Below are 13,440 nucleotides of genomic sequence, written 5' to 3'. Positions count from 1 at the left end.
GGGCCGGGGAGGGGCGGCAGGCGGGGCCCGGAGCGGCACCGAGCACCCCGGGCTGGGCCGGCCGGGCCCTCCCGACCGCCGGGGGAGCTGCGGGGCCGGGCCGGCGCCTCCTCCGCCCGCCGGCGCTTCCCGTCCCTTCCCTTCCCTTCCCGTCCCTCCCCGCCGCCGCTCCGCGAGGGGCAGGGCCGGGCTCCCCTCGCTGTCCCCGGCCCGCGCGGCCCGGCCGCGGCTGCCCCGGTGAGGAGCAGGTGAGGAGCGGGTGTGGCCGGGCCGGGCCGGGCCGGGCAGGGCTGTCCCCTCGGGGCCGGGTCGGGCTGTTCCCCCGGGGCCGGGCCGGGCCAGGTCGGGCTGTTCTCCCGAGGCTGGTCAGGGTCGGGCTGTTCCCCGGGACCGGGCCGGACTGGGCAGGGCTGTCCCCGGGACCGAGTCGGGCTGTTCCCCGGGACCGGGCCGGACTGGGCAGGGCTGTCCCCGGGACCGAGTCGGGCTGTTCCCCCGGGGCCGGGCCGGGCCGGGCCGGGGCGCAGCGGTTGCAGCGGCCGGAGCCGCCATAGGCGCGGAGAGCTGGGCCTGGAGCGCGGGGTCGGGCCCGGAGCTCGGTCCCTGCTCCGGCGGCTGGAAATGAGCCCCGAGCCCTGGGCGAGCTGTCGGGCCCGGGGCACCGGGCGGACTCTCACCCCGAGCCCGGGCTGACGGCGGTGCTGGGGTCCGTCCGCAGCAGCGCCAGGCGGGGCGTTCCCTCAGCAGCGCCCTGCCCCTGCCTGGAGCCGGGAGCAGCGGCCGGCCCCGGGGGAATGCTCGGGGAGCGGCTCCGCGGCCCGGCCTCCGCGCTGCTCTGACTCGAAAGGTAACTCAGCAAACCGGCTTTATTTATAGAAAGCCTCAAAATTGCTTGATTTCCCCAATTGTGGAGCTGAGATGCTCCACGAGTGCATCTACAAGATGCCTGTGCGAGATTTGAACCTTTTTTTGATGTTTTCAATCATAAATGGGACTGTTTCCCTGTTTGCCTTTGAGCACTGGACAAGAGCTACTGTTACTAATTCATTTCTCTTGTGTTTTTTGGGGGGTTTGTTTTCTTCCAAACATCAGTGAAATGTCCCTGTGTCACCTGTTCCATCTCCCTATTTCATTATTTCCCCCCTTACAGCTGTTTTTACCTAATAACACAGTTTGCTTTCTGACTTTTAAATATTCTGTTGGGGATTTTAAAAAGATTTTATAAAGCTACCGATATTTTTTTCAACCTGTAAAATACTGTAATTATATTGCACATTGGTTTAGATTGTTTTTTTCTAAAGTTTAGCTGCATTTTTCTAAAGTTTACTATGCTATAAAAAGCTACCTCAGATTGATAATTTGAATTGGATGTATTAACTTGGTTGATGTTGCAGAGTGGTGGCAACTCTACAGAAAAGTTAAATGTCTTCAGAGGACAAGGAGGCTCAGGAGGATGAGCTGCTGGCTCTGGCCAGCATCTACGATGAGGATGAGTTTAAGAGAGCAGAGTCTGCCCAAGGAGGAGAAACAAGAATTTGTCTGGAGTTGCCTCAAGACTTCAAAATTTTTGTGAGGGGTGAGTTGAGATGTTTTGTGTTATCCCAAGGGAGGCTTTACCGAGCTCAGGTGGTTGCTGGGGACCTGAGGGAGCAGTGATGGGACAAAGCTGTGCCTCACCCTCTGCTGTGCTTGTTGGGGATTGTGTTTGAGCAGTTTAATCCTCATACACAGAACTTCCTCAGTAAACTCTAAAATCACAGATGAGTAATAGCACTTCTTCAGAATAATTAAGTTTATTGGGTTTTTATTACACTGAGGGTTTGTTCCCAGGCTCTTGGTTTGTGCAGAATCTGACATTTCACAGTGCTGCTGTTTAACTGCTTTAATCACAGACCTTCAACCCTTGACATTTCACTGTACTGAGAGTTTTGTTATTTAGGGTGGAACAAATAGTTTTAACCCTAGAAATCCATCAAATTAACAGACATTGGGTGCTGTCAGAAACAGCAACAGTTGGTTCATTTTCATTTTTCTGTTATTTCTCCTGTGCCTCGGTGGCCCTGGCTCAGGCAGTTCCACAGAGAATCTCCAGGGCAGTGGCTTCGAGTACTCCGTGAGCTTCCTGCCTCTCGTGCTGAATTTCGAGCTCCCACCTGACTACCCATCGACCTCCCCGCCCGTGTTCACCCTCAGTGGGAAATGGCTCTCCCACGCCCAGGTTTGCAGGGGGTTTTTTTACATTTTGACCGCTAAGTTAATAATTAACAGCTAAGCAAAGTAAAAAAACAATGACGTTGCTCCTGTTGGCTCTTCTCTTGTCTCTTGCGGGTTTTTATTTGATTACTATTCTGAGGAGGGAAAACTTGCATCTGTGAGAACTACTTTGTTCAGCATAAAAACTGCTGAGTCTGAAGTCAAAGTTTGCACTAAGGACTGTGTGAGGGGAGGAGCACAGTGAGGAGTTACAAACTTCCTGAAATCAGGAATTCTTTGTTCTCTCCCAGCTCAGCGCCCTTTGCAAGCACTTGGACAATGTGTGGGAAGAGAACCGAGGCTGCGTGGTGCTGTTTGCCTGGATGCAGTTTCTGAAGGAGGAGACACTGAATTACCTGAATATTTCATCGCCATATGAGCTGAAGATGTGCCCTCAGGGGAAGGGGCAGGGCCGGACAGCAGCGGGGCCCCCCGAGGCTGGGAAGGACTCTGGGGGTGCCACGGGCTCTGCCACAGCCGAGGAGGAAACCGTGGATGCCAGGGCTGTGCAGGATGTGGAGTCCTTGTCCAGTCTGATCAGGGAGATCTTGGACTTCGACCAGGCCCAGAGGAGGAAGTGCTTTAACAGTAAGATGTACTCGTGCAGTATCTGCTTCTGTGAGAAGCTGGGCAGTGAGTGCATGCACTTCCCCGAGTGCAGCCACGTGTACTGCAAGGCCTGCCTGAAGGACTACTTTGAGATCCAGATCAGGGATGGGCAGGTGCACTGCCTCAACTGCCCCGAGCCCAAGTGTTCTTCTGTCGCCACTCCAGGCCAGGTAATTCCCCTGCACAGGGCTGGCAGCTCAGGAACCCAACCCGGGTTCAGGGCCTGGCCCTGCATGCTGGCCATTGGCAGTCACTGAGTCATTTGGGTCAGAAAAGACCCCCAAGGTCACCAAGTTCAGCCTTTGACCCAGTCCCACCATGTCATGAAGTGCCACATCCTTGGGCACTCCAGGGATGGGCACTCCAACCCTCCCTGGGCAGTCCCAGTGCCTGAGCCCCCTTTCCATGGGGAAATTCCTGCTGTGCCCACTCTGAGCCTGCCCTGAGCCCCCTTTCCATGGGGAAATTCCTGCTGTGCCCACCCTGAGCCTGCCCTGAGCCCCCTTTCCATGGGGAAATTCCTGCTGTGCCCACCCTGAGCCTGCCCTGGCCCAGCCTGAAGCCGTTCCCTCTCCTGTCCCTGTTCCATGGGAGCAGATCCTTGACCCCCTGTGACCTGTTGGATAATCTGAAGTGGATTCATCCCAGCTGTTGGTACTTTGTCACTGACTTGCTGTTTGTTGCTGCAGCAGGCTCAGAATTACAGATGCAAGGAGTCAGTGAATCCCAGATGGGAAGGGACCTTAAAGCCCATCCAGTGCCGTGGCAGGGACACCTCCCACTGTCCCAGGTGCTCCCAGCCCGGCCTTGGGCACTGCCAGGGATGCAGGGGCAGCCCCAGCTGCTGTGGGCAGCTGTGCCAGGCCTGGGTGTGTGCGGGTGAGGATTTGTTGGTGCTTGGCTGTGTTGGCAGGTGAAGGAGCTGGTTGGGGAGGAGCTCTTTGCCCGCTATGACCGCCTGCTGCTGCAGTCCAGCCTGGACCTGATGGCTGACGTGGTTTACTGCCCCCGGCCCGGCTGCCAGACCCCCGTGATGCAGGAGCCCGGCTGCACCATGGGCATCTGCTCCTGCTGCAACTACGCCTTCTGCACCCTCTGCAAGATGACCTACCACGGGGTGTCCCCCTGCAAGGTCACTGCAGGTCAGTCACCTCCCCTGGGCTCCACGGTCACACCCACTCACTGCTAAACTGGGTGTTGTGGTGTGTTGCATTCATATTCCAATAACTGGGCTGGGAAAGTCCAGAGCTGGGCAAGGCAGCTCCTCACCCTGGGCTTTCTGAAGGGTGCATTCCTTTGGAGGAGGGCACTTGCTGGCAATTAAATATTCCTTGGGTGAGACTCCTCAGCTCAGCAGCTCCCTAAACTGCTGCTTGTCAAATGTTGTAGCAGGGGAAGAATTCCTTTATATTTTCAGTATTTTGTATTGCCAGAGTTAATACTGGAATCAGGTGGAGGCTTCTCTCTCTAGCCTTAAAATTCTGTGACAAAACTTCATTAAATATGTAGTCAGAAAAATAATTTCCATTTTCAGTTTATCTTACATTGTTCTAATTCCATCAACAGGTCTCTTTTATAATAGAACAGTGTAAAACTGCTAAATGTTGGGGCAGAGTGGTTTTAATAGTATCATCTTATATATTTTAATAGTTTTCTTGCTTTTTAATTCATGACATTATTGTTCTTTGAGAATCTTTGTGCTGCAATTAGCTGGACTTGTAAATCTAATATCTTACAAAAGCTGTCTGGTTTGGTTTGATTTTGCCCCCCAGAGAAATTAATGGAATTGAGGAAAGAATATATAGAAGCAGATGAGACAACTAAAAGATTTTTGGAACAACGCTATGGCAAGAGAGTGATTCAGAAAGCCCTGGAGGAGATGGAGAGTGAGAAATGGCTGGAGAAGAACTCCAAGTCTTGTCCTTGCTGTGGGACCCCCATCGAGGTGAGTGAGGAGGGAAAGGCTGGGGATCATGGAGCAGAAAACCCACAAGGAGGCAGTTCTGGGTGTGTTGGAGCCTCTAGGGAGAGGAAATCTCTAGGAAACATTAAGAGAACTTTCCATTTCTGTGTGACATGGAAAAGGAGGTGGGGTGATATTTGTGGATCCCAAGGACTGGAGTAGAAACAGTGGCTGGTGGTCAGACTCCCACACTGAACAGATCCAGGCTGATTCTGGATCTACATGAATCCTTTTGTTTTCCTGGTGTTTCAGGCTACTTCTGCTTCACACTAGAGCCAGGAAATCAACCCAGCTTCAGAAGAACACTTATTTCTTGTATTTTTAGTATTATAACCAATTTGCAGTGCTGGGATCCCAGCTCCCAGTGGAAGTGTCAGAGTGTGGTGGGACGGGGGGCTGTGCTCACTGACTGCTGTGCTTGTGGGGGCTGCTGGCAGAGAGGGACTGAGGCCTGCCACAGTGGGGCTCTGTTATTGCCAGTTCTTGGTTTTTCCCCCAGAAACTGGATGGCTGTAACAAGATGACCTGCACAGGGTGCATGCAGTACTTCTGCTGGGTCTGCATGGGCTCCCTGTCCCGGACCAACCCCTACCAGCACTTCAACGACCCCTCCTCGCCCTGCTTCAACAGGTGGGTGCTCAGGGACCCCTCCACTGCTGGACACCCATTGCTGCTTCTCCTTGCAGCCTCTCCCATTTCTTACCTGAAACGTGTAGCTGCAGTTTGAGGCACAGTTTCTCCTCTCAGATATTGGCACTAACAGTAAAAATTAGGAGTGATTCAGGATATGGTTTTGCTTTTTAAAGAACTTTGGTTTTAAAATTCTGGAGGAGTCTTCTGAGCCTGTTCTGAGTTTTTTTGGTCAGGTCATGACCTCACCCTTTCTGTGCTGAGTTTCCCTGAGTGTTTCCCTGGCAATGCTCAGGAGCAGCTCGAGGATTTGGGGAAGAGCTGCTCTAAGGAGCTGCAGATTTGCCTGACATTCCCCTGGGAAGAGCCAAGGGACAGAGGTGCTGCTGTGGGACAGGTGACAATGGCAGCCTGTCTTGCCCCTTCCACAGGGCATGGATGGTGGTTTGTGATACTGGAAAAACCAAGGGAACTTGCTGTACTGTTGTTGCATTTAGGGTGGTACTTTTTTAACATATTTGACTTTTTTTATGCGCTGGTGTCACTGATTTTCTGTCTTGCAGATTGTTTCAAGACGTGCACATTGACAATGGGGAGTTCTGGGAAGGAGATGGTGATCATTAGCTTCCTCCAGCACCAAAAGGTGAACAAACCAGAGACAGATGCTTTTTGTGTGTCCTTTGTTTGCTTTTCACTTCCATTGTGTGACAGAAGAGTGGTAACTGCAATGCAGGACACACCTCAGAACCTATTGCCAAAACCAAAGGAGACCTTGTCCCCATCCTGGGATCAGGATCATCATGGAATGCCCAAACAAACATGTCCACTATTGAAGTCAGAAATTGGAAGACCATTGGAAAAATATATACCAAGAAGTGCCCCTTTTTTAAAAGCCAACAGACAAAACTGAAGCCTCAAATGCTGGAAGTATTTTGGGGGTTTCTTCTAGGGAGACTGACCCTTGGATCTTGAATATTGTGGGGTTTGGGGTGGTTTGCTGGAGCTGTAGTGCTCTCTCTGGGGCTGCTTGGACTGGGGCAGTTTTCTGATACAATACAGAAAATTGCTCCTGTATTCAGCAACAAAGTTGTTGCTTTTATGAATTTCCTGATGTGCTTCTCTGAAAAGCAGCTCCTGGCTGTGTCACTGGTACTTTGTAATGACATTAAAGCTGATTATACCCAACCCTTCTCGTTGGCTGCTGTGCCTGAGCCTTTGCACCCCTGAGAGCTTGAGCAGAGAATGACCAACAGCCATTTCCAGGGGTTTCTGTGAGGTTGGTGGCTCCCTGTGTTGCTGCTGGATCCCTCACGGTGCCTGTCCTTGTTTTGGCAGGGATGAGTGCCAAGGCAGTGAGCTGAGGATGTGCCCAGTGAGAGGGTGAAAAGAATCAGGAAGAGATGAACTTGAATTCTTCAAGATACTGACAATTACCTTGTGTTCTCAGTTGATGAAGTAATTTATTTTTCATTTACTCTTCATATAAGAAATTTGATGGTTGATATTTTTGCTTCTGGACTAGATTCTTTATTTCCACTGGTTTTGCACTTCAAATTATTGCAGCACCAAATTGTTTCCCCTAAAATCTCAGCAAGTGGTTTTGAGAGTATGAAGGTGATTACTGGAGGCAAACACTGATTTTTTACAAGGTTTTCCACTTGCAGAACAGTCTAAAAGTTTATTTGGAAACTAAAGCTGCGTGTGCTGTTTTCAAGAGCAGCAGGGCCTGGATGGAAAGCTCTGGAGCTGAGACTCCTTAGGAACTGTGTGTGATCACAGCTCACTCAGTTCTGACTGAATTAATGAATTTATCCTGGGATGTGTGGCCATAATGAGTGGTGCTGCAGTTCCCCGTGCAGAGGAGGAGTCTGCACTCTTGGAACTGGCACAGGGATTAAAAGGCTGGAAGGAAGAGCAAATCTCACCTCAGCTGAATCTCTAGGTCAGTGTGTAGGAAAAGTCTATGGTGTGTATGGTTTGTTTTCCTGCACCTTTCACATGCACTAAATTCACTTTAAGATGGTAAACACAGTGTCCCTCTTTGTCTTCCTTGTGGCATGGATTTGGCAGCACAGGTGTGCCCAGGTGCTCCTGGGGGTGGGCCAGCCCAGAGCTCCCAGCTGGAGCTGGCAGGGATGTGTGCTGCTCATGGCATTTAGTGCCCTCCCACCCCGAGGGCCCTGCTTCTCCCTCTGAGGAAACACTGGGCAAGGAAGGTGGGAGCACCAAACTGCCTCCAGGACAGCTTTGCTACCCTCAGCACACTGAGACCGAGCACCAGACACACTCAAATGTCACCATTTAAAAAATTAAAGACATTTAGTGGAGAAAGTTACATTACAGATCAACTTACAAAACTTTGTATAAAGAAAATAAATGTTGCCCAGTTTTCTTGCCCCTCGTGTGAGAGGACTGGACAGAAATCCCAGGAGTCACATTTCAGAATTGGTGGGGTCTTGGCTGTTGTCCATCTGTGTAGGGTGTCTGTAATGAAAGAGAGGCTGAAGCCAGTGGGAACAGAGTGTTTCCTTTGGGGCTGGTTTGGCTTCTCCTTAGAGAAACTGAAAATTCTGGAGAGAGCAGCAGGCATAGCAAATCATCCCTGGGCCTGACACAGTGCCATCCTCAGGTGCCTGAGCTGCACCCTGGAGCCCTTGTGGGGGATGCTGCTGGAGCCTCTTCTGCTGAGGGGTCTCAAGTCCAACATGTGGCTCAGAGCAGGGCTCAGCCAGGGCTTTATCCAGGCAGGTCTTGGCAGCCTCCCAAGGAGGGAGCCATGGGGATGCTGTCCCACTGCTTGGCAGCTCCCACAGTGAGTGGGGTTTTATCCTCTCCAGCGTGAGCATCGTGTCTCCACTCCCACCCCACTGTCCCTTCTCTTCTTCCCCCTGGCTCCATCTTCTTGCTGCCCTCTCCTGGCTCTGGCTGCTGCTCTGAGCTTTCCCTTCTCCAGCTGGACAATCCTCTTTTCCAGGATTCTAATGCAAGTGTTTCATGGAGGAGGAAGGAATAACAGAGATACTTGTCCTAATTGCAAGGAATACGCCCCAAAGTTATCACCCACTTGTTTCTGAAACATTGTACTTTCATTTATCCTCACATTTCAGTTCTGCAGCCTTCAGTCTGTGATTACAGCCAGTTCACAGATCAAACAATTCATCCTTCATTTCCTTGAGAGAATGAGTTGGTGGCAGAAGTTTGTGGAACACAGAACACTGGCTCCCATCCTCCTTTGGTTAATTAAGGCAGGTGTTTGGCATCTGTCTCTTTAATGGAGAGAAGGAACCACATGATCATTCTGCTAATTTAAGAACAAATATGAGATCAGTTTCTGCAGCAATTCCCTTTTGTCCCAGCTGTTTTCAGCAGCTGGTTCAGCACTGCCCTAGCACATTAATCACTGTATGGCTTCTTGGACTGGCTCCTCTCTGCTCCCATCTCCTTCATGCTGTACAAGGGCTCCACGAGCTTGTTGTGAACCATCATTAAACCTAATGGAGAGAGTCAAAAGGCAATTTAAATAGACATAATAAAGGAAAGTTCTCCTTCATTGGGTGCTAATGGAATTAGACATTACTGTTGTCCTTGTGCCTTTGCTCCCACACCAAGCATTAAGCATTTACCTTCACAGGTACTACTGTGATATATGTAAGGAATATACTCCTTTGGGAGTTACTTATACAGCAATACCTCTGCAAAGCATGGCTTGTGGCTCCTAAAAGTGTAACAGAGCAGCTGGCTGGCCTGGTCAAACATTCACCTTTGAAGTACTTCACTGTTTTGACTTTGAGCTCCAGCGTGGCGTCCTCGTCGCACACGAACACGGTGTTGGGGTGCTGCTGGAAGGCCGACACCGTCCACATGTGGTTGACACCGTCCTCGATGGCTTTGTACAGAGCAAAGGCTTTGTGGGCTCCCGTGATCAGGATCATCACCTGCACCCCCAGACAGAGAGGGGCAGTGAGGGAGAGCCCACCCACAGCCTGCCAAGCTGGGAGTGGGGACACCCCTGCCACCCTGCCCACAGCCACTTCTCTGTGCTGCCGCTGCTGCTCTGGCTGCTTCAGCTCTCACTGAAATCACAGCCTGCTGGGTCACTGCAGTGATCCTTTGGGCACCTGGACACTGAGATTTCACAAGTGTAGGTCAAGAATAGACTCCAGTAAAAGTGGTCCCACACAGTTTCATGGCCTGCTGGTGTGACATCAAGTCTCCAGTTACTCTCCAGGTGAGACTCCTAACCAAAGACACCCTCCCAAACCTTCCTGGGCTGCTGCAGGGTTACACAAACACAAGTGCCAGCAGAGAAGGAGCAAGAGCCTCTCCATGGCGTTGCAGGGTGCCAGAGGACAGGAGCATCAGGCATTCTGTGACAGGAATACCCTACACCAGAGGACACATGGCTGCTCCATAACAGGATCACCTTTGGCTGCTCCAGAGGAACTGCAGGAAGCCACTTCTTATTTCCTCACCTCTCTGGCATCCATGACAGTGCCTACTCCAACTGTCAGAGCCATGGTGGGCACTTTGGAGAGGTCACCATCAAAGAACCTGGCATTGGCCAGGATGGTGTCCATGGCCAAGGTCTTCACTCGTGTCCTGGACACCAGACTGGATCCCGGCTCGTTGAAGGCGATGTGACCGTCGGGGCCGATGCCTGGACAGGGACAGTGACAGCACAGGGTCAGCTGTGGCAGCAGAGCCAGCAGCTCTCCCAGACAGTGCTCCTGGGAGCACAGAGCTGAGAAAAAACCCTGCAGTTCCTGTGCTCCAGCTCAGATTTGTGTCTGCTAGGAACAGCCAGGCAATGCCCTGATTGCGCTGGGACAATGACAGACAAAGGAGGTGGCAGAACCTTCTGGCAAACTGATGGGAAGAGCTTGTGTGGGAAAAGCCACTCCCAGCAGTTTCCTGTTGCCACTGACAATTGATAAATACCTCACATTTGTACAGTTCTAGCCCTTCCCACACTTCCTGAACAATTCACTGACTGCACTAAAGACCCAAAGCTGGCAGTGGTGGGTGGGGAGACAAGGCTGCCAGGCCACTGCAGTGCCCAGGGCCATGGGCTGTGGGGTGGATTTCACTGCAAATGCACTGAAAGTGAACAATGCTGGCAATACATGAGAGCTGGGGAGGACAGGCACAGGTTTGGGATAGGGTTTAGAGGCTGCTGTTCTCGGGTTCTCACCTCCAACAAAGAGCTCGATGCCTCCAGCTGCTTTGATTTTCTCCTCAAATGCATCACACTCTGCCTGGAGATCAGGGGCATTTCCATCCAAGATGTGGACGTTTTCTGGTGAGATGTCAATGTGCTTGAAGAAGTTATTCCACATGAAGGAATGGTAACTTTCTGGGTGATCCCTCGGGAGGCCTGGTAACAGAACACACAGGACTGAGGCCAACTGGAACAGTATCACCCATAACAAATCACTTCCACAGCCTGCAGTGGCTTGGTGACAGAGCGCTGCTCTCTCTGTCCTTTGTCACACCTTCAGCTTTCAGAGTTGTTTCTATTTCCCTAAATACCAGAATCAGCTCCTGTAAGACACATGCCCATATTAATAAACAACAGATGTGAAAAAAGCAGATGTGTGCTGTGCCTCATCTGTCAGTACCTTTCCAGCCCTTTTCCCATTTCATATTTGTAGGAATTATTTTAAAACTGTGCAGAAGCATGGAAAATAATAATTATTATATCATTATTGCATGTTTATCCTCCTTGAATGCTGTAAACCCACACTGGACTGCTTATTCCCTAATGCTGCTTGATTGGGATTATTCACAGAAAAAAACCCTCTTGACCAGGATAAAATTATCATTGGCAAATATTTAGCTTGTATGTTTTTCACCTTTGGATCTGTTTCTTCTGAGGAGACTGTTTCACCATGACTTCAGCAATGGCAGTCCTTTGCTGTCTCAGCAGGAGATACCTGAGGGCCCTCAGGGGCCACACCGGTCTTTGTAAGGGACCTTTATGACCCCTGGGCAAAGGTGGAAGGTAAAGCTGCATGCTGAGCCTGCAGTGATAAGCTGTTCTTGCCCGCTCAGTGCCTGAGGGCAGCTAACACACAGCAGTGTCTGTAATAGTGTGTGCAATACTGGGCAACACCAGCATCCAGTTTGTCCATATGTTTCCAAACCTATTGAAAAATTTCAAATTTCTTCCAGAAATTTTCAAATTTTCAAATCCAGAGGTTTTCAAATTGTCCCCCTTTGCTAATTCCCTGAAGGTGTCTAAGGAAAGACTGGATGTGGCACTCAGAGCCATGGTTCAGCTGACACACCGTGGTGTGGCGTCACAGGCTGGACCCGATATCTCAGAGCTCTTTTCCATCCTAGCTGGTGCTGTAACTCTGAGAATGCTGATGCTGTAACTGTGAAGTGTTAATTCTGTAACTCTGTGAATGCTGATGCTGTGATTCTGAATGTTGATGCTGTAACTCTGTGAATGTTGTCCCCCTTACCTGCACAGGTGGATTTCGGGCACCGCCAGGCTCTGCCGGCTAAGGGCCCAGCAGCTCCCTACGGGCAGGGACAAAGGCGCCAGGACAGGTGGCTGCGGCACTCACCCACGTACTCGTCCATGTTGAAGGTCTTCACGTACTTGAAGGAGAGGTCCCCGTTGCGGTAATACTCCACCAGCTTGCTGTAGCAGCCCAGGGGCGTGCTGCCTGCGGGGAGCGGCCGCCTCAGCCGGGGCAGGGCCCGCGCTGGGCCCCGGCCCGGCCGCCCCCCGGCACCCACCTGTGGGCAGCCCCAGCGTGAAGAAGCGCCCGGGGCCGGGCCCGAACTGCACGATGCGGTTGCGGATGTACTTGGCCGCCCACTCGCTGGCCTGCGAGTAATTCTCCAGGATGATGAGCTTCATGGTGAGGCCGCCCGGGACCGCCGCTGCCTCCGCCCGGGATCGCCGCCGCCTCCCGGATCACCGCCGCCGCCGCCTGTGCGGATCAGCCGTGCCCGCAGCCGCCGCTTCCTCCCGGCTCGCCCTGCCCGGGATCACTTCCGCGGAGGGCGGGGAGCGCCGGGCCCGGCCCCCGGGAGGAACCGGGCAGGCCCGGAGCGGCGCGGCCGAACGGGGCGCACCGGGAGCTGCGGCTGCCGGGCGCTGCTCGGTGAGTGTCACCGCCCTGCCTGCCGTCCAGGCAAAGCTGTGGGAGGCAATGTTTCCTCCAGATACGTTAAAACGACCCTAAATATCTTGGTGTGGTTCTGCTGGAGTGTCACCATCACAGCAGGGATCCGCCCGGCTCTGTCCTCCAGCTTTTCAGCCCTAGAGCGAAGCTCCCAGCCTTGTCCCACCAAAACGAGCTGTTCTCACACTTGAACTGTTCTGTAGGGACTCACTTTGGGGCAGGTTGGGGTCGTTCTGGGAGATGGAGAGACCGTGATCTGTCTGTCCTTGCTCCTGGCACAGAGGTATCCCCAAAACACCTTCCTGCTGTTGCTCCAGAGTTCAAGCTCTCATGAAAATGCACCTGACCTCTCCTTGCACAGGCTTGGTTCATTGTTGGGATACAAAGCTCTTACTTCAAAGTTAGACCGACATTCAATTTCATCAGAAAGAAGAACGAGCTACAAATTGCTTTGCTGGGATCCAGCCCATGCAGTTATTTTTCATTTTAATAATTTAAATGCCCTGGCTAGAAGCAGTGCTCCCGGTATTGTCTCATCCTGGAGAGCCCTTGGGTTGCCCGTGGTGATGAAGGGTGTGGCGGGCTGTGGCACGCACGGGAAGAGTTTTAGGCCACAGAGACCAAATAAATTCCATGGGGAGGTGTTTCCATAGCAGTGTGAGCCCACGGGCAGATCTCTCGGTGGCCGTGTTGGGTGAGGAGCTGGCAGCAGCGGCATTCCCGGCTCTCCCGCAGGGCAGGGCAGCCTGGGCTCTGGCTCGGAGGGACACAGCTCTTCATTTGTGCCATCGGGGCCATTTCGGTGCGGCAGAGCCATGGGTTCTGGAAGCAATGGAGGGTTCAGAG

The 13,440-nt window shown here is 52.3% G+C and overlaps 2 protein-coding genes across 4 annotated transcripts; one reads left to right on the top strand and one right to left on the bottom strand.

The window, feature by feature from the left end:
- The first annotated feature begins 88 nt into the window (after nucleotides 1-88).
- Nucleotides 89-7,886, top strand: RNF14 (ring finger protein 14). Of its 3 annotated transcripts, XM_064724762.1 has the most exons (9): nucleotides 89-248; nucleotides 1,395-1,576; nucleotides 2,070-2,218; nucleotides 2,505-3,032; nucleotides 3,776-4,004; nucleotides 4,635-4,807; nucleotides 5,325-5,455; nucleotides 6,019-6,098; nucleotides 6,791-7,886. In XM_064724762.1, exons 2-8 carry the CDS (start codon nucleotides 1,423-1,425, stop codon nucleotides 6,077-6,079), a joined length of 1,425 nt encoding a protein of 474 aa, XP_064580832.1. In that variant the 5' UTR covers nucleotides 89-248; nucleotides 1,395-1,422; the 3' UTR covers nucleotides 6,080-6,098; nucleotides 6,791-7,886. The 3 variants fall into 3 exon arrangements, with proteins under 3 accessions (XP_064580832.1, XP_064580830.1, XP_064580831.1); XM_064724760.1 differs by lacking the exon at nucleotides 6,791-7,886 and having other exon boundaries at nucleotides 6,019-6,640; XM_064724761.1 differs by lacking the exons at nucleotides 89-248; nucleotides 6,791-7,886 and adding an exon at nucleotides 748-847 and having other exon boundaries at nucleotides 6,019-6,640.
- Nucleotides 7,753-12,455, bottom strand: GNPDA1 (glucosamine-6-phosphate deaminase 1). The gene is made up of 6 exons (XM_064724763.1): nucleotides 12,203-12,455; nucleotides 12,028-12,129; nucleotides 10,647-10,829; nucleotides 9,928-10,112; nucleotides 9,216-9,390; nucleotides 7,753-8,946 (listed from the first exon to the last, which is right to left on the bottom strand). Exons 1-6 carry the CDS (start codon nucleotides 12,324-12,326, stop codon nucleotides 8,849-8,851), a joined length of 867 nt encoding a protein of 288 aa, XP_064580833.1. The 5' UTR covers nucleotides 12,327-12,455; the 3' UTR covers nucleotides 7,753-8,848.
- Between the last annotated feature and the right edge of the window lie 985 nt (nucleotides 12,456-13,440).

This window comes from Zonotrichia leucophrys, chromosome 13 (genome assembly GCF_028769735.1).
Source record: "Zonotrichia leucophrys gambelii isolate GWCS_2022_RI chromosome 13, RI_Zleu_2.0, whole genome shotgun sequence".
Lineage (NCBI taxonomy): Eukaryota > Metazoa > Chordata > Aves > Passeriformes > Passerellidae > Zonotrichia > Zonotrichia leucophrys.
Note: the sequence above shows the minus strand (reverse complement) of the source record. Positions and strands in the feature narration are given on the sequence as shown.

What these genes read in the sequence shown, in the direction of transcription:
- RNF14 (XM_064724762.1), top strand. Translation starts at nt 1,423, where the DNA reads ATGTCTTCAGAGGACAAGGAGGCTCAGGAGGATGAGCTGCTGGCTCTG. An exon ending in CCCCTGCAAGGTCACTGCAG is followed by an intron (nt 4,005 to 4,634) that starts GTCAGTCACCTC and finishes TTTGCCCCCCAG; the next exon opens with AGAAATTAATGGAATTGAGG. An exon ending in GCTGTGGGACCCCCATCGAG is followed by an intron (nt 4,808 to 5,324) that starts GTGAGTGAGGAG and finishes TTTTTCCCCCAG; the next exon opens with AAACTGGATGGCTGTAACAA.
- GNPDA1 (XM_064724763.1), bottom strand. Translation starts at nt 12,326, where the DNA reads ATGAAGCTCATCATCCTGGAGAATTACTCGCAGGCCAGCGAGTGGGCG. An exon ending in CAACATGGACGAGTACGTGG is followed by an intron (nt 10,830 to 12,027) that starts GTGAGTGCCGCA and finishes TTCTGTTACCAG; the next exon opens with GCCTCCCGAGGGATCACCCA. An exon ending in AACAGTGAAGTACTTCAAAG is followed by an intron (nt 8,947 to 9,215) that starts GTGAATGTTTGA and finishes TCTCTCCATTAG; the next exon opens with GTTTAATGATGGTTCACAAC.